The 19938-nt window shown below is 36.4% G+C and overlaps 1 protein-coding gene across 3 annotated transcripts in view; it reads left to right on the top strand.

Annotated features, from left to right (window-relative positions):
* LOC132098841 (ankyrin repeat and BTB/POZ domain-containing protein 3-A-like) overlaps positions 1 to 19938 on the top strand; it is a 124977-nt gene that overhangs the window by 78117 nt on the left and 26922 nt on the right. For all 3 annotated transcript variants that reach the window (XM_059505063.1, XM_059505062.1, XM_059505061.1), the window contains one exon: positions 5258 to 5407. Coding sequence is in view for 2 of the 3 variants with exons in the window: in XM_059505062.1 (XP_059361045.1) it covers positions 5258 to 5407 (150 nt within the window). In the remaining variant the exon portion in view is untranslated. The remainder of the gene's footprint in view (positions 1 to 5257; positions 5408 to 19938) is intronic.

Genomic DNA, 19938 nt, shown 5'->3' with positions numbered 1-19938 from the left:
GTCACTAATCAAATAAACGATGTGTGAAATTGATTGTTTGAACTTCTTTGTACAAATGGCAAGATGATCTTCCACTGAACCTCAAGATGCTATTTAGATCATGATGGAGAACATGATCATCTGTTTTTACATAAAATTGTGGAGTTCATGCAGCTCGAGTCGAGTGCTGCTGTTGTTACTGTAAAGCAAAAAGAGAGGCATGGTCATGGCCGTTTTTACTCAAATAATAATTTGTAATGCAAATGAGGGGAAAAAGGGAAATAGAAAAGAAGCATTATTATAAATAGAAGCATTATTACTATGGTCTCAGATGTTGTTTATGGTGCCACTCAAAGACTTTGTTAATGTCTTAGTGCATCTATATGTAATGTTTTCAGTGTGATGCATCTTGAAACCAGCATCAGCCTATGAATAATCCATTTGGCATTTAGCTAATATAATTTACCTGCACTTATAGTGCTCATTTTGCTTCCATCTGGTTGGCTGACATTGTGTTCCTCTCTATTTCCTTATAAAGAAATAAATTGGCTCTTTAAGAAGTGACAGATGTAGCGGCAGAGGGGGATGATGTGATAGTCTGTCGAAGGTCTGGGTTTACGATCAGTTTTGAGGCGTCCAAGTCAATTTTGGATATCACTTAAATGCCACTAAAACCAGCAGAGAATTATGGGCCCATCATCATGGCAGTAATATTGCGCATAATGACTGGTCCCCAAAGGAATACGTCTTGGAGTCTTTTAATGAGATTTTAATGTCCATTAAAAGCATTCACTCATTTACTGACTGAAGATGTAGTTTTATCAGTTGGCTGTAGCTATTGTCAGTATGCAGATATGCTTGTACAAAGCATAGCGTTTTAATGAGTGATGATGTGTTGTCATCCTATTATCTAAATGGCTGCTAGTAAGGGAGAGTGGGGCTAGTTGATACTTTTTTTTATTAAATATTTATAAAAAAAAATGCAGATTATTTGCATTGCTTTTGCGCAGACAAAAAATGATACATTTAAAACTGGACTTCTGACTCAAAACCTTACTGAGACAGCATAACCCTTAATGTTACAACTGTCCTCTGTCTAATTACATTTTTATTAATCCACAATGCATAAAGTGGACTTTTTTCAGCAGGGTTAAAATATGAAATAATACAAATTATATATATTTTACTTCCCTATTTTTAAACACAGGATATACTTGTGAATATATTGGATTACAGACGCACAGGATTACCTTTGAACTATGAGCAATGCAGTATTCAGGTCAAAGAACAGCTTCTAGTCAGAGAACGTTCTTTGAAAAACTGAAGATTTGGCTTGAGCTTAGCCATATTCTTTGCAAAAAATTTTTTTGCCAGATGTTTAATTAAAAGGATATGTTCTGTCTTGGGTAACCAAGCGCCATGGACATGGGTACATTGTGGGTACATTGTTTAAATAAAGGACGTGGGGTCTTAGAATTATACGACACCCTGCTATCCATCAGCATGTATTCTGAAAATATTTTTCCAGCTTAATCTCTTCAGATGTCAGTTTACATGATAGTCAAAAACTGTCTCTTTGAAAAAACAAGTGTGTCCTCACAATGGAAAACTCTCTACATACTCTTTACTTCCCCAGCTGTAATTGAAATATCTAGCAGCATTTGTACGGTTTTATGCCAATCTATCTGAAACCAAGTTATTGCAAACTGTTCTTGAGGTTATGGCATTCTTATAATTCAGTGTCCTCTCCCCTTTTTTTTACTGTACAAGTAGAGAAATGTTATAGTTTGTTGAAGCAGATATAAAATCACGCTAAGACACATTTGGAGTGTTTTGCCACCAGTTGGCCAAGGCCAATATTTTCAAGGGACTGTGGTCTAATTTTTCTCCTCCCACCCCTTTCACCTTTTAAGTTAACCCCAAATCAAGCGAAGCAATACATTGCTGCAAATAAAAATAACTGTTTCTTCCCTCTTAGTAGGGGAATACAAGTGCTGAAACGAAATAACATGGTTGATTCATGGTGGGGCTGCAGAGTTGGAGCTATGAGAATGTTCTGGCTCGCATTTTCGTAATTTGATCTGATCGTATGAATATTTCAGGGAAATCTTTCAGCATCTGTAATGACATTAAAAAGTTGATGCACTGAGAGTACAGGGTGAGAGAGAGTGAAGAGTTTCAAGAGCAGGGTAGAGAGGGGTCATAAAATATTGAGGCCTGTTTTTATCCCCCACTGGAGCGCACATTTTTGGCCCAAGCGAAAGAGTCATGAGAAGATTTCTAGCAATCAGAAATTGTCCATTTCTCTTCCCATGGCATTCTGGAATTTATTCCAGGGTGATGACAGCTCGCATGCACTGCATGTTTTTCCAACTGGGTGCGTGTTTCTTGGTGTTTGTGTCTGAGAAAAACAGATTGTTAGATATACTCTGATTTGAACACTTTCTTTTATTGGAATTTTAACTGTTATTACAGTTAATATCTGATAACTCTAATTTACCTTATCATATAAATAAAAAATGTAATCATTTAAATTTATATGATATATTATATTTTGTTATATAAAATATATTAAAAATAAAAAACGTATATTTTGATACTGTATTTTGTATTTATATTACTAAAGTGTATATTAAAAATAATATAAGTACAACATTTTTTGTTAAATATTATTTTATTTGTAAAATGTGTGAATTACCTTATAAATGGCAATGCAAATAATGATAAAGTAGACACAAACATAAAAATAATTAAAAAATAAAATAATAATTATTAGATTGCCTTGTAATGAATGGACCAAATGGGCTATCCTAGAATTCATTGGGTGAACCATCTCAATTGTTTAGAATTTATTTAAAAATGCAGGTTTTTCATCATATTTTTGTTTATGGTTATTGTTTTATTTAGCAGTATTGGTTTGTCAATTTTACCACCTGCTTTATTATCAGAACATTTTACAGTAAAAACTGATTTTAAAAGCTTAGATAAGTTGGTATATTAACATTATATTTTAGTGCTCCTATGTCATTCAGCTTTATAAAATTTTTACTAGGTGCCATCCCACAATGCAAGTGAGATTGCTACCATATTTTTTACGGTAAAGTTCTGGCAGCCACAGCTGTCAGGTTTTTGTTAGTCAAAGTCAGTCCAGTGTTTTTGGACTACAGTACATCATACTCTCTCACCTGTCACTCAACTGTACGAAAACCTGCAGCAAAACACTACTTTAACTGACATCACCATGCTGCCTTGTGTGATGTCCTGTGGCTTCATTAGGGGCCGCACACATGCAAACGTTCATGCTGTATTGCGGCACTCGTGTTAAAAGGAACTTCATCAGACGAGACAGTCACCCAAAACAAAGCATTCCCTCGCTTGAACTCCCTTCAAAATTCCTTAAAAGCATCATGTCCCCTATGAACAATATTGTGTCTCTTGACAAAACATTCAGCTTGTTTCCCATCTGGCAAATATTGCACATCCTCCATTATGCATTAACTCACTAACCATAAAGAGATCCGCAGCAGCCAGAACTCAGCATGCCAGGTTATTTTAATCATGGTTTTATGAAAACTTCATGAGTTTCTGTGTTTCTTTCCCTGTGTTGTCTTCTGCTAACGGCGTCATTCAATATACAACAGGATACAGGATATTTACCAACCTCTGGGAGACTGACAGCACAAATCCCTTTAGATGAAAGTCAAGAGAATAACCTGCTTAAAATAGCTTCCTGGTAGGCTGTTTTGTGTTTCTGTGCAGTGTTGAAGAATAGTATTGTTAAAAACACCATGTTTAAATATTGTGTTGCTTATTATGACATGTAATGTTAAACATTAAGGTTTACTGAAAATAATGAATCTACATTACTTTTTTGTGATTTACTCAACTGACTAAAACTCTCTGAAGTGGATTCATTTTGATAATTAACAAGTTTCTTAACTTTTTTGAAATCTGATTATTTAACATATTAGTGTTAGTTACCTAACACTCTTTTTATGTATGCTACTGTATGTATATTTTTACAACAGTTAGTTAATTCAAACAGTTTCATTTAGGATCCATTTAGGGGACTGGCTTTATAAATGAATCATTGGAATGGCTGTCTTTTATGCCATTAACACTGGTCCATTACAGAGTGAATTAGATATCTGCCTTTATGATTTGAGTCACTGAATCATTTATACAATTTGTTCAACAAGTTTGACACACTGATTCATTCTGGAACAAACAAGTTGTGGTCTTTATGAGTCAGTCATTGTGTTTTTGAATTAATAGGTTGAGTAAATGATTCAGTTTCATTTTGGGACAAAACAAGTGGCTGTCTTTGGAAGTGAGTCACTGAATCATCTACTTAACAGATTCATTCTAAAACACTGATTCATCAGGAATAAAACAAGTGGTGGTCTTTATGAACGAGTCATTGAATCATTTTCTCAAGCAGTTCATGCAAAAACACTTATTTATTCAGAAACTAATCAGAAGGCCACCATTATAAGTGAGACAGTGAATCATTTATTAATTCATAAACACTGATACATTCAGGAATTAAACAAGTGGCTTTCTTTTATGAGAGAATTATTGAAATATTAATTTGGAAATGCTGCTATGGAGCATTTCAAGGAGGTTCTACTGTGGCGGAGCAAATATAGACATCATAACTGACAGTACTGTGTCTAAAATGTAAGTAACTCAATATTAACTAGTTTATTGATCTGTTATATAAAAGCAATATCACCAAAGCAATATTGCTTAAATGTACTGTCGACTGACACACTTCAAAGCAAATGGCTAGGGATCTCTGAAAGACAAATAGTTACAGATTATCACCCGTTAATTAATACCAGTTCAGAAACACAATACAGTCCCAACGTGTGAAACCTTTAGCTCACACAAATAGTGGCTTGTCTGTCTTTATTCACCTGTAACTGAGCTCAATATCCCATCTGTCGCTGCCTATTCTCCCATTCAAACAAAAGCCTTGGCTGCAGCGCTGTGAAGTAATTTGATAAGGGTTATTGAATGAACATTGGACGACAAGGGCTCCAGCCAATACACACTGCTAACCTCACCTGTGGGCGAGTGGCTTGTTGCAATTTGAAAAAGGTCCAACAGCAGTTTTAATTGCTTCGGGGGCTGTTTGGTTTTCCTCTCGAACAGTGATAATGTCATAACACTTAGTTCTCAAAGTCTCTTGGTCCAATTGCAGATGTTTTTTATCTGGTTTTTGCTCATTCACATGCTTATTTGTATATTTGATTGTCTGATCTTTGTCCCACAGGTTTATTGAGTCTGCCGGACAGTCTGAACCTGCACCGTGACCAGCAGCGAGCAGTGAAAACTGGAGATGGCCATGCCTACAGCCAGGCTGAACTCCGCACAATTGAACAGTCCCTACTGGCGACCCGCGTGGGGAGCATCGTAGAGCTCAGTAAGTTCTCATGCCAAGGAATGTGTGTTGGTGTGTTTTCTTTTATTGAAACAGGAAGTTTGGGACAAATAAGTTTTAGTTATGTTTTAGCCATGATTTGCTACTTACCACCCTAGGTGGTTGAAGGTGGACATACATTATTTGATCATTTTCATTCTATTAATTGCAAAATTTCATATTTATATACACTACTGTTCAAAAGTTTGGGGTTGGCAATATTTTAAATAAGTCTTTTATACTTACCAGTGCTGCATTTATTTGGTCAGAAATGCAGTAAAAACAGGACTATTGTGAAATATTAATATTTAAAATAATTTTAACATTTTAAAATGTTTAATTAATCCTGTGAGGATGTAAAAAAAGCCTTTACTCCAGTCTTCAGATGTCTTCACGTTACTTCAGAAGTCAATATAATATGCTGAATTGGTACTCAATTATTAGTAATGGTTATTATTATTATTATTATCAGTTGAAAACAGTTGTGCTTCTGCTAATATTTAAACTGTGATTCCATGATTTCATTCATTTGGAATAGGAAATGTCTTTCTTGTCACTAATTATTCATTTAAAAAATCATACTGACCCCACACCTTTTAAATGGTACTTTAAATCCTCAGTAAAAAAAAAAAAAAAAACATTGTGTCCTTTTTGGAAAGGTTTATTAGCAACAATTTGTACATGTTGGTTACTCAAAATGAGCAGGCTGTACTAGGGGGAGGGGGATTCTCATTCTAAAAATCCGTCTAGTGCAGGATGAGTCATCAGTGTTTTTGGTATGTTTTTCTGAGAAGAGAAAGAGTGCACATTTTTCATCATACTTTTCATGATATTTTCATGTTTAAGTTTAGTCAAAATATTTCTCCTTGGGCCAGTGAAATTAAGCAATGACCTTGGTTTGGCATCCATTCTGTGTCAGGTTCCTGAGCTGTTTAACATCTGGATGATCAGCTGAATTAAGGCCAAAATATACTTTGGACTTCCGTGTCCACACAACTTCCACATTGCATAATTATCGTGAGCAGGAGGGCTTGCGGACAGCCGCGCATGCACGAGGTGAATGTTGAGACAGAACGCAAGTTAAGTAAGTGGTACTGTGCATGTGTCAAATTCGTCCATCCGTGCTCATCCGCGGTTGAGTATACTTTGAAAGCTGTGCAGACGCAGACTTCACAGAAAGTGAAGTATTCCGAGACCTTCAGCTGTTTTTAGTCTTTTGTGTGGGTGTATGAAGCCAGTGGTCAGCAGCTGGAAGGCCCTACCCTTGCTGAGTGGGGTGTGTCTCCCTGAAGTGTCCACTGGATGGTCGTTAGACTGAATAACAGCTCTTTGTATATTTGTCTTAGTGATAGAGGTTAGCCTGTGTGTAGCAGTGAATTTCAGAGCTTGTCTGTACTACAGGATTGTGGCCATGGTTATTTTTTAATTATAGTGTTATTTTTTAAACATAGTGATCAAACAACACCCAATAATTCAAGATGCAAAAGAGAACACCATCATCCACACTGATTATTTATCCTCAAGTGTGCCTGCCAAATGAATACATGTGACCCCACTGAGGAGGGGAAATTTGATGTGTGCAAAGGGACTTGAGTAAATTACAGAGTGCCAGTGACCCTACTGTCCCTCTAATCAACATTGCATTCTGCTGGGAAACAGACTCGAGCAATGTGAAACAATAGGGCAAACATTGCAACCAGGCTATCGCTTGCTTGTTTTGTGTATTAAATTAATTTGGTTTGGGTAAAACTCATAAAAACCCAAAACATTTTTGGTTCATATTTAACATTAACCTTCTTAAGCAGAATTAAGTACAATAATAATTAGATATAATTTATAGTATATATAATTAATTAGTATTGATTAGGTGAGGCTCACAAACCCTGTCAAGAACATTTCTGGGTTATATGTGAAATAAAATAAAAAATAAATAATGTGTATTTTTTTATTTAGCTTCAAGCTAAATTCTTAAGCAAATTTTAAGAAAAGTTATTTCCCCTTAATAAATAAATGTACATATATTTGTTTGTTTGAATGATATTTTAATAAGGGCTTGGCAAGTTAACGCATTATCCCATTGGCCATAGTGGCGTTGGATTTGAAGTAGCGCTGCACAGACTGATCGATGTTTGACATCAAAGTACCGCGAGAGTGATTCAAAAGCACAAGTAGCCTTTTGCTCTCTAAAGCTCTTGCGATTCTTTGCTGTCACACACAAATCGGTCTGATGGTGATGATCCACTTCAAGTCGAACAAGCCTAATGATTCAATGAACCATTCATAAAGAACCCTTTACTTCACTCCTAAATGAATCAGCCATTTGAACAAATCAAATGAATGAATAAATGACTCTGACTTAATCATTAAGACATTTACCACCACCTACTGGCTGTTTTAGTTTATTATTTAGAGTATAATTTCCATTAAAGGTCCCGTTTTTCTTGCTTTTTTGAAGCTTTGATTGTGTTCATGTTACGCGTGTAAAAAACATGTTGCGCTGTTTTCACTGTCATAAAAACGGACTGATGACTTCCTTGTTCTATTAAGTCCCTCCAAAATGTGCAAGAAATACGTAATGAGTTCTGATTGTGCCAGCAGTTCCTGTATTGTGATTCGACACCAGCTTAGCTCACGCTGCCCTCCTGGAAACGCGATTGGGCTAGCTTTGAGAAGCAAGTGGGCAGGATTTGTTTTGAAAACATGGCAATCCTGATCTGAATGCACGTACCGGAGATGTACTTATAATCACAGAACGCCTTTACTGACGAGATGCACATGAAAATCTCATTCGATTTTTTGCACAGCTCTAACATCTAGTTAACAAAGCTAAACAGCATTGCCCTTTGTGTAATAAGTTACAGAAACTGTTAAATGCACCAACTTAAATAATAAAATACACTTACCGGTTGTGGTCCATAAACAACGCCTTCTCCAGAAAAAGAGGGAACTGCTCCATCTTTCAAGAGTAATCTTTGTGCGAATCCGGCATTAAACTGATTGAGATTGAGGAAGCTGTCCTCAGCAAAATGTGCTGCACATAGTTTTACATGTGGATTATAATTTTCGGGAACAGAGTTAAACAAAAATTGTAACCATTTATCTCTAAGTACAGCGTCCCTGGGAAGCCTAGACAAAGGCTACGTTCACACTGCAGGGCTTAATGCTCAATTCCGATTTTTTGAAAAAACATTTTTTTTTTGCAAGGCCGTTCACATTTCCAATTAAATGCAACCTTTTGTGATCTCCTGTGTGAATGTGAAATGACCCAGAAGTGATCCGCATGCGTAGAAGAGTACTCAAGGGCCAACGACGTCACTCGTTGTTTGCGGTAGTAGCTAAACATGGATGTCATAACAACAGTGTAGTCAACAGCGGAGCTCGTTTAGCAATATTAAAGTTATTTAAGCAGCATCGTCCGCCATGGTTGTTGTTTATCTTCTCATTCCCGCCTACTTCAACGCATAATTATGACGTTTGTAGCTTATCAATGACGTACAGGTCGGATACATGTGACCTGGCCGTTCAGACGGAGGTCGCATTTCAAAAGATCGGATACGTATCGGATTTAGGACCACATACCCAAGTGGCCTGGGTCGCATTTGAAAAGATCGGATCTGTGTCGTTCAGACTGTCATGAAAAGATCAGATACAGGTCGCATAGGGGCAAAAAAATCGGAATTGGGTCATTTCAGCCTGCAGTGTGAACGTAGCCAAAGGTGATTGGACTCCGAGATGAAAATAACAGCGTTTTGACGACATGGCGACAAACACAAACGCAACTCTTCCTCTTCTCCGTCGGAGTGCAACAAGACCACGCCCCCTTTTTGTGTGTTCATGTGGGCGGAGGTTAGTCAAAAAACTGTTTTAGTGACGTCATTACAGCAGGAACTAGAGGGATGTAGTCCAAACTGGTCGTTCGATGTAGGCGAATTCTGTTAAATAAAATATCTCGCTTGGCATTGAACTTTGAGCTTTAGAATTTTACAGATATTACTTATACTCTAACAAAAACATTACACACTAACTAAAGTTTAAAATATGGGATCACGAAGAACGGGACCTTTTAAAGAAATTATTTTATATTTTCATAGTAGTAGTAATATAATTAAGAAAATTTAATTATTAAAGTTATACTTCACCCAACCAAAAATGACAATTCTGTCATTTACTCACATGGTCCAAAAGAGTATATGTAATAATTTTCTGAAACAATTTTTCTTGCTGAACCTACTTTTTGTAGTCTCTGTTTGATGCTTTGCACAACAATGACTTTATCTTTTCAGAATAATTTCTCCAAATTTGATGTGTCAATTTCTTGGTTCTTCGGTACCAAAGCAAAACACAAAAATATGCTAATTAAAAAAAAAAAACTTTTTAGCACTAAAAATAAAACCAATGCCATTCTTTATACTTATTTACAATTGTGTTTAAAGGTTTTTTACAAGTTATATAATTATGAAAAACAGTAAACAAGTTTCACCCAAATTTAATTTGTCTTTTAATTTATGAAATTTAAACCCATTTTATTTTTGGTAAATAAAGGGGATTTGCTATTAAAATTAAAACAAGGAAGAAATATTGTGATTTATTTATTGTGATTAGTTTACATGTAGCGTTGTAATACTCTCGCTCTCTCTCTCTTTGCATGTGTGAGAAACTACTTACTGCGCTATCAGTAAAGCGACGGTGAGTCGTGCGCCTTCACAAAGAGTTTACAGAGCATCAAATACAGGTGCGCTGTGCGTCCATTGAGATGAACTGAAAAGTTCAGATCGCTTGATGGAGAGAGAACTCTGAAGCTCAGATGCTCAAAAATTAATGCAAGCGTCATGAGCTTCAGTCTATGTAGTAAACAAACCCGCACGTGTCTGCCATTCATTAATTCACGCGCAGAACACTGATTCATATTTTAAACAACTTTTGCGGCTTAACATTTACAGATACTGGTCCATATGGAGATTTGATTTGATTCATTTATGCTAACTTTGACAAATTCCACGACTGTCCATATTAAAATGTAAGTTTCATTTTCATGACTGGATTTTGAGATTCCGTCCTCGTTTTCTGCTTCGCGGAAATCATAGCGCTGAACCGGGTTTGAACGGGACCTCGGTACTACCGGTACTTAAAGAAACCTTCTACAGTCACATTAAAAAAATTTTAATACCGACTTGGTACCGAAGTTCCCGGGACTTTTGACAACACTTATACATATATATATTCAGGTGTAGCTTATCACCTTATCACCTTATCACCTTTTCAATGGCACACAAAGCCATTTGACTTTCAACTGTGATCGTTTTTATCAAGGAAAACTGAGCTTTTTGAAAACGCTTTCTAAAGTGAATTTAGTGAAATTCAAGGGAAATTAGTGAATTTTTTTGCTTTGTAGTGTAGACTGTGAAAACGGAGGCTTTTGAAAACAAGTTATACCAATAGATATCCGTGTTTATACTGGTAATGTGCATGTTATGTGCTATGTACTTTCACACTATTGCTATAGATGTGTTACTTTATACACTCTTCATATCATGTGCGACCTGGATGCATCAGTGAATGGTGAGTTATTTTCGTAAATAAAATAAATACAATTTCCTGTCAAAAAACTGCATGAAAAGGTCTTATTTCTGTTCCGTGTTTATCATCTGCAGTGATCTTTTTTTGAGGCTTTATGCATGCACAGAAAGCAAATTTTACTTTTTTTGATGTCTGTGTGGAAGAGACACTTTTGGAAAACGCTAGTGTGGACGGAGAGCATTTTAAAACGAAAACACAAATTTCAAATGTATCTGGATTAATGTAGATGTAGCCTAAAGCAAACAATCAACTATGGGTGGCAAGCTACTGTCGGTTTCTCTGCAGCAGGGACTGGAGCACTTGTCAGGATAGAAAGAAAAATGTATGGGGCTTAATACAGTCAAATGGGAAGAAGGTTTACTTTTCAACATGACAATAACCCAAAGCACACAGCAAAACTGAGCACACAGTGGTTGAAGAAAAAGGTGAATGTCCTTGCATGACCCTGTCAGAGCCCAGACTTAAACCCCAGTGAAAATCTGTGGAAAGACATGGAGACTGCAGAACACAAACAATCACCATCAAATTGAACTGAACCTGAGCAGTTCTGCAAAGAGAAGTGGGCAAATATTGCAAAGTTTAGATGTGCAAAGTTAGAGACAAATCCCAACAGACTAAAGGCTGTAATTAAATCAAAAGCTGGTTCAACAAAATACTGACACAAGGGGGTGATGCTTTTTCCAACTCAGTAATTTTTTTGTTTATTTTTAATAATATAAATATTATATTATATCCTATGTTATATATTTAACTTGAATGTTCTGAGTTGCACTGAGAAAATCCAGCTGGATAAAAAAAAACTATGTCTGTCTTTATTTCCAGGCGCAAAGCAACAAAATGTGATTATTTTAAAGTGGGGTGAATTTTTTCTATATATACCCATACTGTATGTGTGTGTGTGTACAGTATTATTTGTGTATCATGGTAATATTTATTGTACTGTCTTCATGTTGATTAGAATTCAAAAGCATTATATTGCAGTATTTTATGTACACTTTTTTTTTTTTTTTTTTTAAATGGTGCTCAATAGTCATTTATATTGAATACTAAATAGACTTAGCATAGCATATTAGGTGGATTATTTAGGAAGCTGCAGGGTGTTTGTATTGTTGTATAAATTATTAGCACAGATTTGAGGTTGCTGTCATAATGCGGCACTGGTGATGTAACCATGCATAATATTAGCTGTTGCGCCTTCAATAAGGCATAATCAGATATCATTGACTTTTCCACCTTTCCAGTCTTGTGTGTACAATGTACAATATGCATTTATATATTGACTGCATCCCTTCCAAAGCCACCTAATTGATATTTAACTAACTATGGCTCATTTTTACACTGTGTAGCGAAATATAAAAGCCTGGATTATGCAATAGCTTTTTTGTTGTTGCTGATGAAAAGTTCTCATGCATATTCATTTTCCCTGTTGAATCTTCTCAGTTTTGGCTATGTGAAATATTTAAATGCTGAAATATATAATTATCTCACAATGTCCTTATCACAGACTGGTAACGGTCAGTTTGGTTGTTATGCAAAACAGTGCTCGTTAGTGAGTGTCCAGCATTTTTTATGAGTGTCCCAGCGTCTCTCAGTGTGAAGCCACATACACCGCTGATGTTAAAAGCAACCGTTAGGCAAATTAACTGGGAAACATGATATGCTGTGGGCAGTTAACAATGAGGCCCACCTATTACAAACTCCACTGTGCTGAAGGCTCCTTATGTTATGATATAACATTTCAAAAAGTCATTTTCTTTAGCTATACATCAGTGACAATTAAACAAGCACATATGTTTATAGTACATGTCTCTAGAGGTCACCCTTCACCTTCAAGCCCCCTGGCAAAAATCATCCGTGGGTTTTTACCCTATTTATTTCTCTCAAAAAATTACCAGAATTATTTTCTGTTTATATGCTAGTGCACGAAAACTGTGAGAAGAAGCTCGCTTTACAATATGGCTGTAATTCAGACATCTGTCTCTCCGCTCCCTCCAAGAATCCCCTGAATAGTTCGGCCTGCACTGAGCTTTCTTATTGGTTTACCATAATTCCCAGCTTTCTTTCTTTATTAGTTATTTATTCAAACTTTGGAGTGTCTTGAAAAATGTCCAATCTATGCTTTTCTGGAGCTTTCAAAGTCCAGAAGAAACCTTTGCTTTCAATATTTGCGATAAAAACAAAATAAATGTGAAAAAGTGAGACATATTCGTTTCATTTAAGTAGGTTTATTATTAAGTCTAAATCAAATATTAACATGAAGTTCTCAAAAACTGAAAAGCAATGATTTTAATTATAGACCAGCAGCTCAATTGGACTGTTATGTCTAATAGTCATTTAGTAGACTGTTGACCTTTATTTTACTTTTATATCTGTAATATTTTTCATCCTGTGTAATTCCAGTGTTTTAAGATGTGAGCTTAATATGCAACACAGCCAATTATAAATTGGTTGTGACTGATTTGTCGTCATGGATATGCACTGCATGTCAAGTTTATAAGCTAACAGTTTTTCTTCTAGTTATAGGTTTCTAAATTATAGCTATTATATATAGCAGAAAATGTAATTTTTTTTCTAGCTGACATTTAAATGTCGCCAGCAGTATTGATGATAAGGATGTCCAGTGTCAGTGAAAGAAGTGAAATCATCTGCATTTTGCCTGTAAATGAAGATGACCCAATCAAGCCCCTTTTTTCCTATCCTCTGTGATGTTTCCTGATGGGCCTGAGCCACCCGGAAACACACCAAGTGTCACTTCAGTATCAGAGCAGCTGTTAAATGCTTAGCAAGTTGAGGCTAATTCACACTGCACTAACAGGCACCGACCAACGCCAACCGACATGTTGGGTTTTGTCGGATCAGTGTGCTACTCTTGTCAGCATCTGTTTTGCATTGGTCACTACTTGATTTTGGTGTCATAGAATATCTGAGAAGTGACGTACTGTAATCTGGTGATTTTCAACGTTGGTTGTTGGCTGTCAGTGCAGTGTGAATTAGCTTTTAGAGTAATATTAAGTCTGAATGAAAATATAAGGAGCAAGAAAAAAAGAAAATAAAAAAACTGCATATTTTAGTGGCCTTTTATTGTGGCCAAACTAAGGCACACCTGTGCAATAATCATGCTGTCAAATCAGCATCTTGATATGCCACACCTGTGAGGTGGATGGATTATCTCGGCGAAGGAGAAGTGCTCACTAACATAGATTTAGACAGATTTGGAAAACAATATTTGAGAGAAATAGGCCTTTTGTGTACATAGAAAAAGTATTCGATCTTTGAGTTCAGCTCATGAAAAATGGGAGCAAAAACAAAAGTGTTGCGTTAATAATTTTGTTCAGTGTAAATGCCTTTACTGTCACTTTCACCTTAAATAGTTTTTCTCTTCTTTTAAGAAAAAGTTATACTTCCCTTAAATTTGTGATCTCTGATGAATTGTGAAAAGGTCGAAGTATTATTATTTTTTTTTTAAATAGATCTGCTTAAGGAGGACTTTACAAAAGACACACCACTTGCCCTTTGGACTCCTTAATAACAGTAGTTAAGCAAAGCTAAGAAACTCAATGTGGAAATTTGCAAATATGGATGCTTAGACATTTTTCCTCAGACATGTCAGGTTCAAAGGACGTGGTGTCCTAAAAAAAGAGAGAAAGTATCTATCATTTCCTCATCACTTATTTCTACCTGCCGAGATACACAATTTCCCCTCTGACACCTTGACAGCAGACTGTGGGACAAAAACACTGCTATTTGCTAAGCACACACTCACATACACAAACTTGAATGTACATTTAGACATACAAAGCCCCTGGGAAGTTGATCATCAGTCTGAAAGCTTTGTGTCTAAAGGGTACATGCTCTGATATTTACTTAATCCTTGTTCAAGCATTTTTGTTAGTAATCTAAATGATCAAACAGCACAAAGGGAAATGCCTACTTGATGCTTTGGTGCAGAAAACAGATAGTAGGGCAGGGCTAAAGAGAAATATATCTAATACTTTGTACAAACAAGACAACAGCTGAAGTATTCACCAACAAAATCCAAATAACTTTTAGGATATAAGATGATGTTTGAAGCTACAGGATCGAATTATCCAGTTTAATCCATATGTATTTGCTTTTGTTGCCTTCTAAACATAAGTGTATTCCTTAACATACTTTCTCTTTTAGTAACATGGAGCAGAAATAATAAGTCATCCTGTTACACTTTTTTGTCCAGTCAAATGCTCTATAGGATATGAATGTCCCTCCCCTGGTGTGATGTAAATAAAATGTTTATTATGTAATAATAAAAAAGGCAATGAGCACCTATATATAGTATGTCCTGTCTCACCTTTCTGTTTCAATTGGAGACTTGTTAAAGTGCATTTCAGAACGGCACTAGTAAAGAGTCTGAGAAGACAAGCCTCTTTTTTTCACTCTGATGCTTGCCAGACAGATAAGGGCAATTGAGTCATTATTTTCATCTGCACAAACTACAGCAACTCCTGACCTGTCACTCTTTCTGCAGACTGCCCACTGCTGACAGACCTCAAAGAGAAAATTGTGAGGGGGAAATACAATGTGCTGCAGTCACCTTTCAATGATCACAATTAAAAGGGCATTGTAATTCAACATTAGCTGAAGGAATTTATTCTAATTAGTTCACCTTATAAGCCTGCACCTTATACTGAGCATTGTGACTTGTAGATGATTCAAGTGCATTATTACCATGCTTTCAAGCGTGTAAAAAAAAAAAGCATCTTAATGTAGGCCTCCTGACAGTTAAAGTTTGACAACTCTCATGTTACTCAGGATAACTGCAAATTCGGCCAAAATGGCACGTAATTGTATTTGATTTAGTGTAATTAACATAGCATGCATCAGCATGAGCACATAACTTGTAATACTGAAATGAATGTGTTGGTGAATGTTGCAATACATATAGTAAATAATATAAAATGCTGATGCTAAAACATTTCATAATCAGATGTGACTCAACGTGAAAATCTTTTCCATGTTTTTTTTCATAATCCGCATAAGACATTGTTCATCTGCTCTTTTTTTTTTTTCTTTTTTTTTGCATTGGTCCAAAAGGGTTTTTTAATCAATCACAAGATATTGTATTTGAAAAGTTTAGTCACACAACTGTTTGGTGTTCAGTGTGGACAGGCAATGTTATTGATGGACCAGCTTGTGTCAGCGGGGAAATCACATGCTTGTATGCATTATTTTTTATGACAACACAATATGAAATATGCATTTACCATATGTTTGAAAAAATGTAATATTTTGCACTTGAGCTGTGCTCCCTTCCAGAAAATGAGGTGAGTGCCTTCAAATTTTAATGGAGGCAAAAGTCTTGTGCTGCCTCAATGGAAAAAATATCCCACGAGCTGTGCAGGAGATTGCATAGCAAGGTGCCTTTATTTCACGGTCAAATGAAAACCCGGTAATTATACTGAGAGGGAGTAATTATACAGGCTCCGACACTATTTCCTGCTGCTTTCACATTGGTAGTTAATACTGATACACCTCCATTTGTCACGTTTGTGGAGACAATCTTTTATGCAGAAATTTCCTTCGGCATCCAGCTAGGACTTGCAAAAGATCTAAGGGGAAGTTGTTGTCAACACAGTAGCAACACTTTTCAGTAAAGTGAAAGTGAAAGTGACGTGACATTCAGCCAAGTATGGTGACCCATACTCGGAATTTGTGCTCTGCATTTAACCCATCCGAAGTGCACACACACAGAGCAGTGAACACACACACACTGTGAGCACACACCCGGAGCAGTGGGCAGCCATTTATGCTGCGGCGCCCGGGGAGCAGTTGGGGGTTCGATGCCTTGCTCAAGGGCACCTAAGTCATGGTATTGAAGGTGGAGAGAGAACTGTACATGCACTCCCCCCACCCACAATTCCTGCCAGCCCGGGACTCGAACTCACAACCTTTCGATTGGGAGTCCGACTCTCTAACCATTAGGCCACGACTTCCCCTAAAGCAATTGCATTGTGTGTGGTTCAGCTAATAAAAACATAATAATCTACTAGTAATCCACACATTTCCAGTCCATCAAATAATTTCTTGTGAAGCAAAAAGCTGCATGTTTGTAATAAAAAAATGGCTTCTCTTTCCATTTATATTGCTTTCTCAAGCAAAAGTCTCGTCTGAATCAGGAGAGAAATATGCACAGATCAAGCACTGATTTCAGATGAAATCGCAAACTCATATACCTCTTGGATGACCTGAGGGTGAGTAAATTTACAAAAAAATCATTTTTGGATAAACTATTCATTTAAAGATGTAGTTCACCCAAAAATTATTTCCAAATCCATGACTCTCTTTCTACTGTGGAAGACAAAAGATATTTTGCATTTTATTTTATGCTTAAGCAAATCCTCATGGATATTGCACACTTCCTGAGTCATTATGGTAAAGTGCATTTAAGAACAGTGTGTACATGAAGGACTCCCCTGAGCGCCGCAGAGGTTTGTTGTATAAACTTTGCTAATAAGCATCCTCAGACCCAGGTCATCTTAATTCTTCCGTCTTATTTCCCAGCACTCAAGAGCACTGCTGAATGCACGTCTTTCATTGTTCCCCATGTCACCTCCCGAGATTTTTTTTTATGAGATGAGTTGTCTTATATCTGAAATCTCAACATATTTCATAATAAAATCAGATTTGGGGCCATAAAGGTAAGCCAGCCTGCCACTCACTATGCCAACTCTGGCTCCTTGGAAATCACTGAGGTTTCCTTGTAGGAGCAGTACCATCATATATGCATAAAACATGAGAAAAGCTTAGAAAGCAATACCCCTGGCAGCTGGAATCAGGGTTTAGGGTTGCTTTAGGATAAATAAATTAACTTGAATCCCAAGTTCAGTGTTACAGTTTGTGCTTAGTGTGTTTTGCATGCCTGTGGTAATATGTGTGTTTAATTAAGGATTATACAACAGTTTGTTCCGGTCCTCAAATTACAGTGCGTCTGGGATTTTTACTGTTTGTATCACTTAGCTTGTGTTTGCGCCTTCCAGAAGGTCTGTCAGTCTGTGTATTAGTGGTGGGGATTTTTCAGTGACTCTTTCTGCAAACTACATTGACTTGCCAGTAGGTGGCGACAGGTGACTATTTATTAGTGTGTCAGTGACTTATCCACTCAACTGATTCATTCAAGAGCGCTGATTCATTCAGGAACAGAAACAAATGACCATCTTTATACATTTGTAATTTAATCATTCACCACGACTGAGGTGTCCTTGAGCAAGGCACCGAACCCCCAATTGCCCCCCGGGTGGCGCAGCATAAATGGCTGCCCACTGCTCTGGGTGTGTGTTCACTGCTGTGTGTGTGCACTTTGGATGGGTTAAACGCAGAGCACGAATTCTGAGTATGGGTCACCATACTTGGCTGTATGTCACGTCACTTAAATGATTCATTCAAAAGTGCAGTTTTATTTAGGTACAAAACAAGTGCCTGTCTTAATAAATGAGTCATTGAATCGCTCACTTTAACAACTGGTTGAAAATGCTGATTAAGTGTGATGAATGAATCGAATGCTGACTCGTTCTGGAACGGTACAAGTGATTTCATGAATGAGACGCTGAATAATTCACCTAAACAATTCTTTACCAACATGCAATTTGAAAAAAAAAATACCTTTGTTCTGAAATATTTCCATTGGTGGAGCAAAACTACACAGAGTAACTGGCAATATAGTTTAAACTGTAATTTACTCAATATTAAATTTTGTTTATTGGATTGTTGTACAAAAGCAATATAGCACTCGCGGTTACATTGTGACTGCACAGATAAGCAGAATGACACATGCAGTTTGTCAAATTAAATTACAAGGCTTGAACTGTTTTATGACTGCCATTAGTATATAGTATCTGCACTAGGAGGTTGTAGTTATGGCTTCCCAGAGGTGGTTATTGGTAATGGATGTCATGTTGTAAATGTACCCATAGATGAAACACTCTGTGCTTCTGGCCTCTGGGTGATAGATATTGTGAGTTGCCATTGTTAATGGCATCAAGTCCTCAGCTAGATGAATCATGGCCCGCAGTGATAGTTTGTCTTTATAATTCCGGTCCACACAGCCAAATAGGGTGGATGAGGCAATCATCATTCTCTGGAGGATTCAGTATGACGGCCTCCAGAGAACATATGCATACGCAAACATACTGCATAATTTTGTTTGCGTATGTGTGTGACTTTTAAATGAAGGCACCTGTTTCAGTGACACATTTGCTGACTAGTCAGGCATAACCAGTGATTCACCGGCCTTGATCTCTTACAGATTGCCTCACTGATGTGTAGACCATTGTTGGCTTTGACCTTGAGTCAAAATCAGAATGGCTGATGATGAGAGAGGGCATTTTTACTGATAAAAACAAATTAGACAAAAAAAAGAGAAATTTATTGTTTTTGCTCCCTGTGTAATTGCTCCACTTATAGTTCACCCAAAATATAAATTCTATCTTCATTTCCTTACCCTTACACAATTTCAAACCCATATAACTTTCTCTATTCTGTGGAGAGAGAAAAAAATGCAGTGCTGTGTTGTTTTGCTTATTTTGTGTTATTTTCATTTTGGTATTATATTCTTCTAGTATACATTAACATTTTATGGTATTTGTTAATATTTTAAGTTAGCTTTTTGTGTTAAATTTCCATTTTAAATTTCCCATTGTTTTTTTTCTTTTTCATAAGGTTTTTTTTTGTGCTTTTTTTTCTTTTTTTATTTCAGTCTACAAAAAAAGCATGTTTTCTAATGTAACCAAGTTTTTTTGTTACTTTTTTGTATAATATTTATATTTTATTTTGTTTAAGCTTTATTTTAGTTACCAATTTTTTTTTATAGTTTTAACACTATTACAGTCAAAGTTTATCTATATAGCACCATTTATACAGCCACGGCTGACCAATGTCCTTTACAAAGTATCATAAAGCATAACAAAAATAAAACGGAGAGGAGA

The sequence above is a fragment of the Carassius carassius genome, chromosome 22 (genome assembly GCF_963082965.1).
Source record: "Carassius carassius chromosome 22, fCarCar2.1, whole genome shotgun sequence".
Taxonomy (NCBI): Eukaryota; Metazoa; Chordata; class Actinopteri; order Cypriniformes; family Cyprinidae; genus Carassius; species Carassius carassius.
The sequence above is the reverse complement of the archived record's forward strand: the minus strand, read 5'-3'. Positions and strand labels throughout refer to the sequence as shown.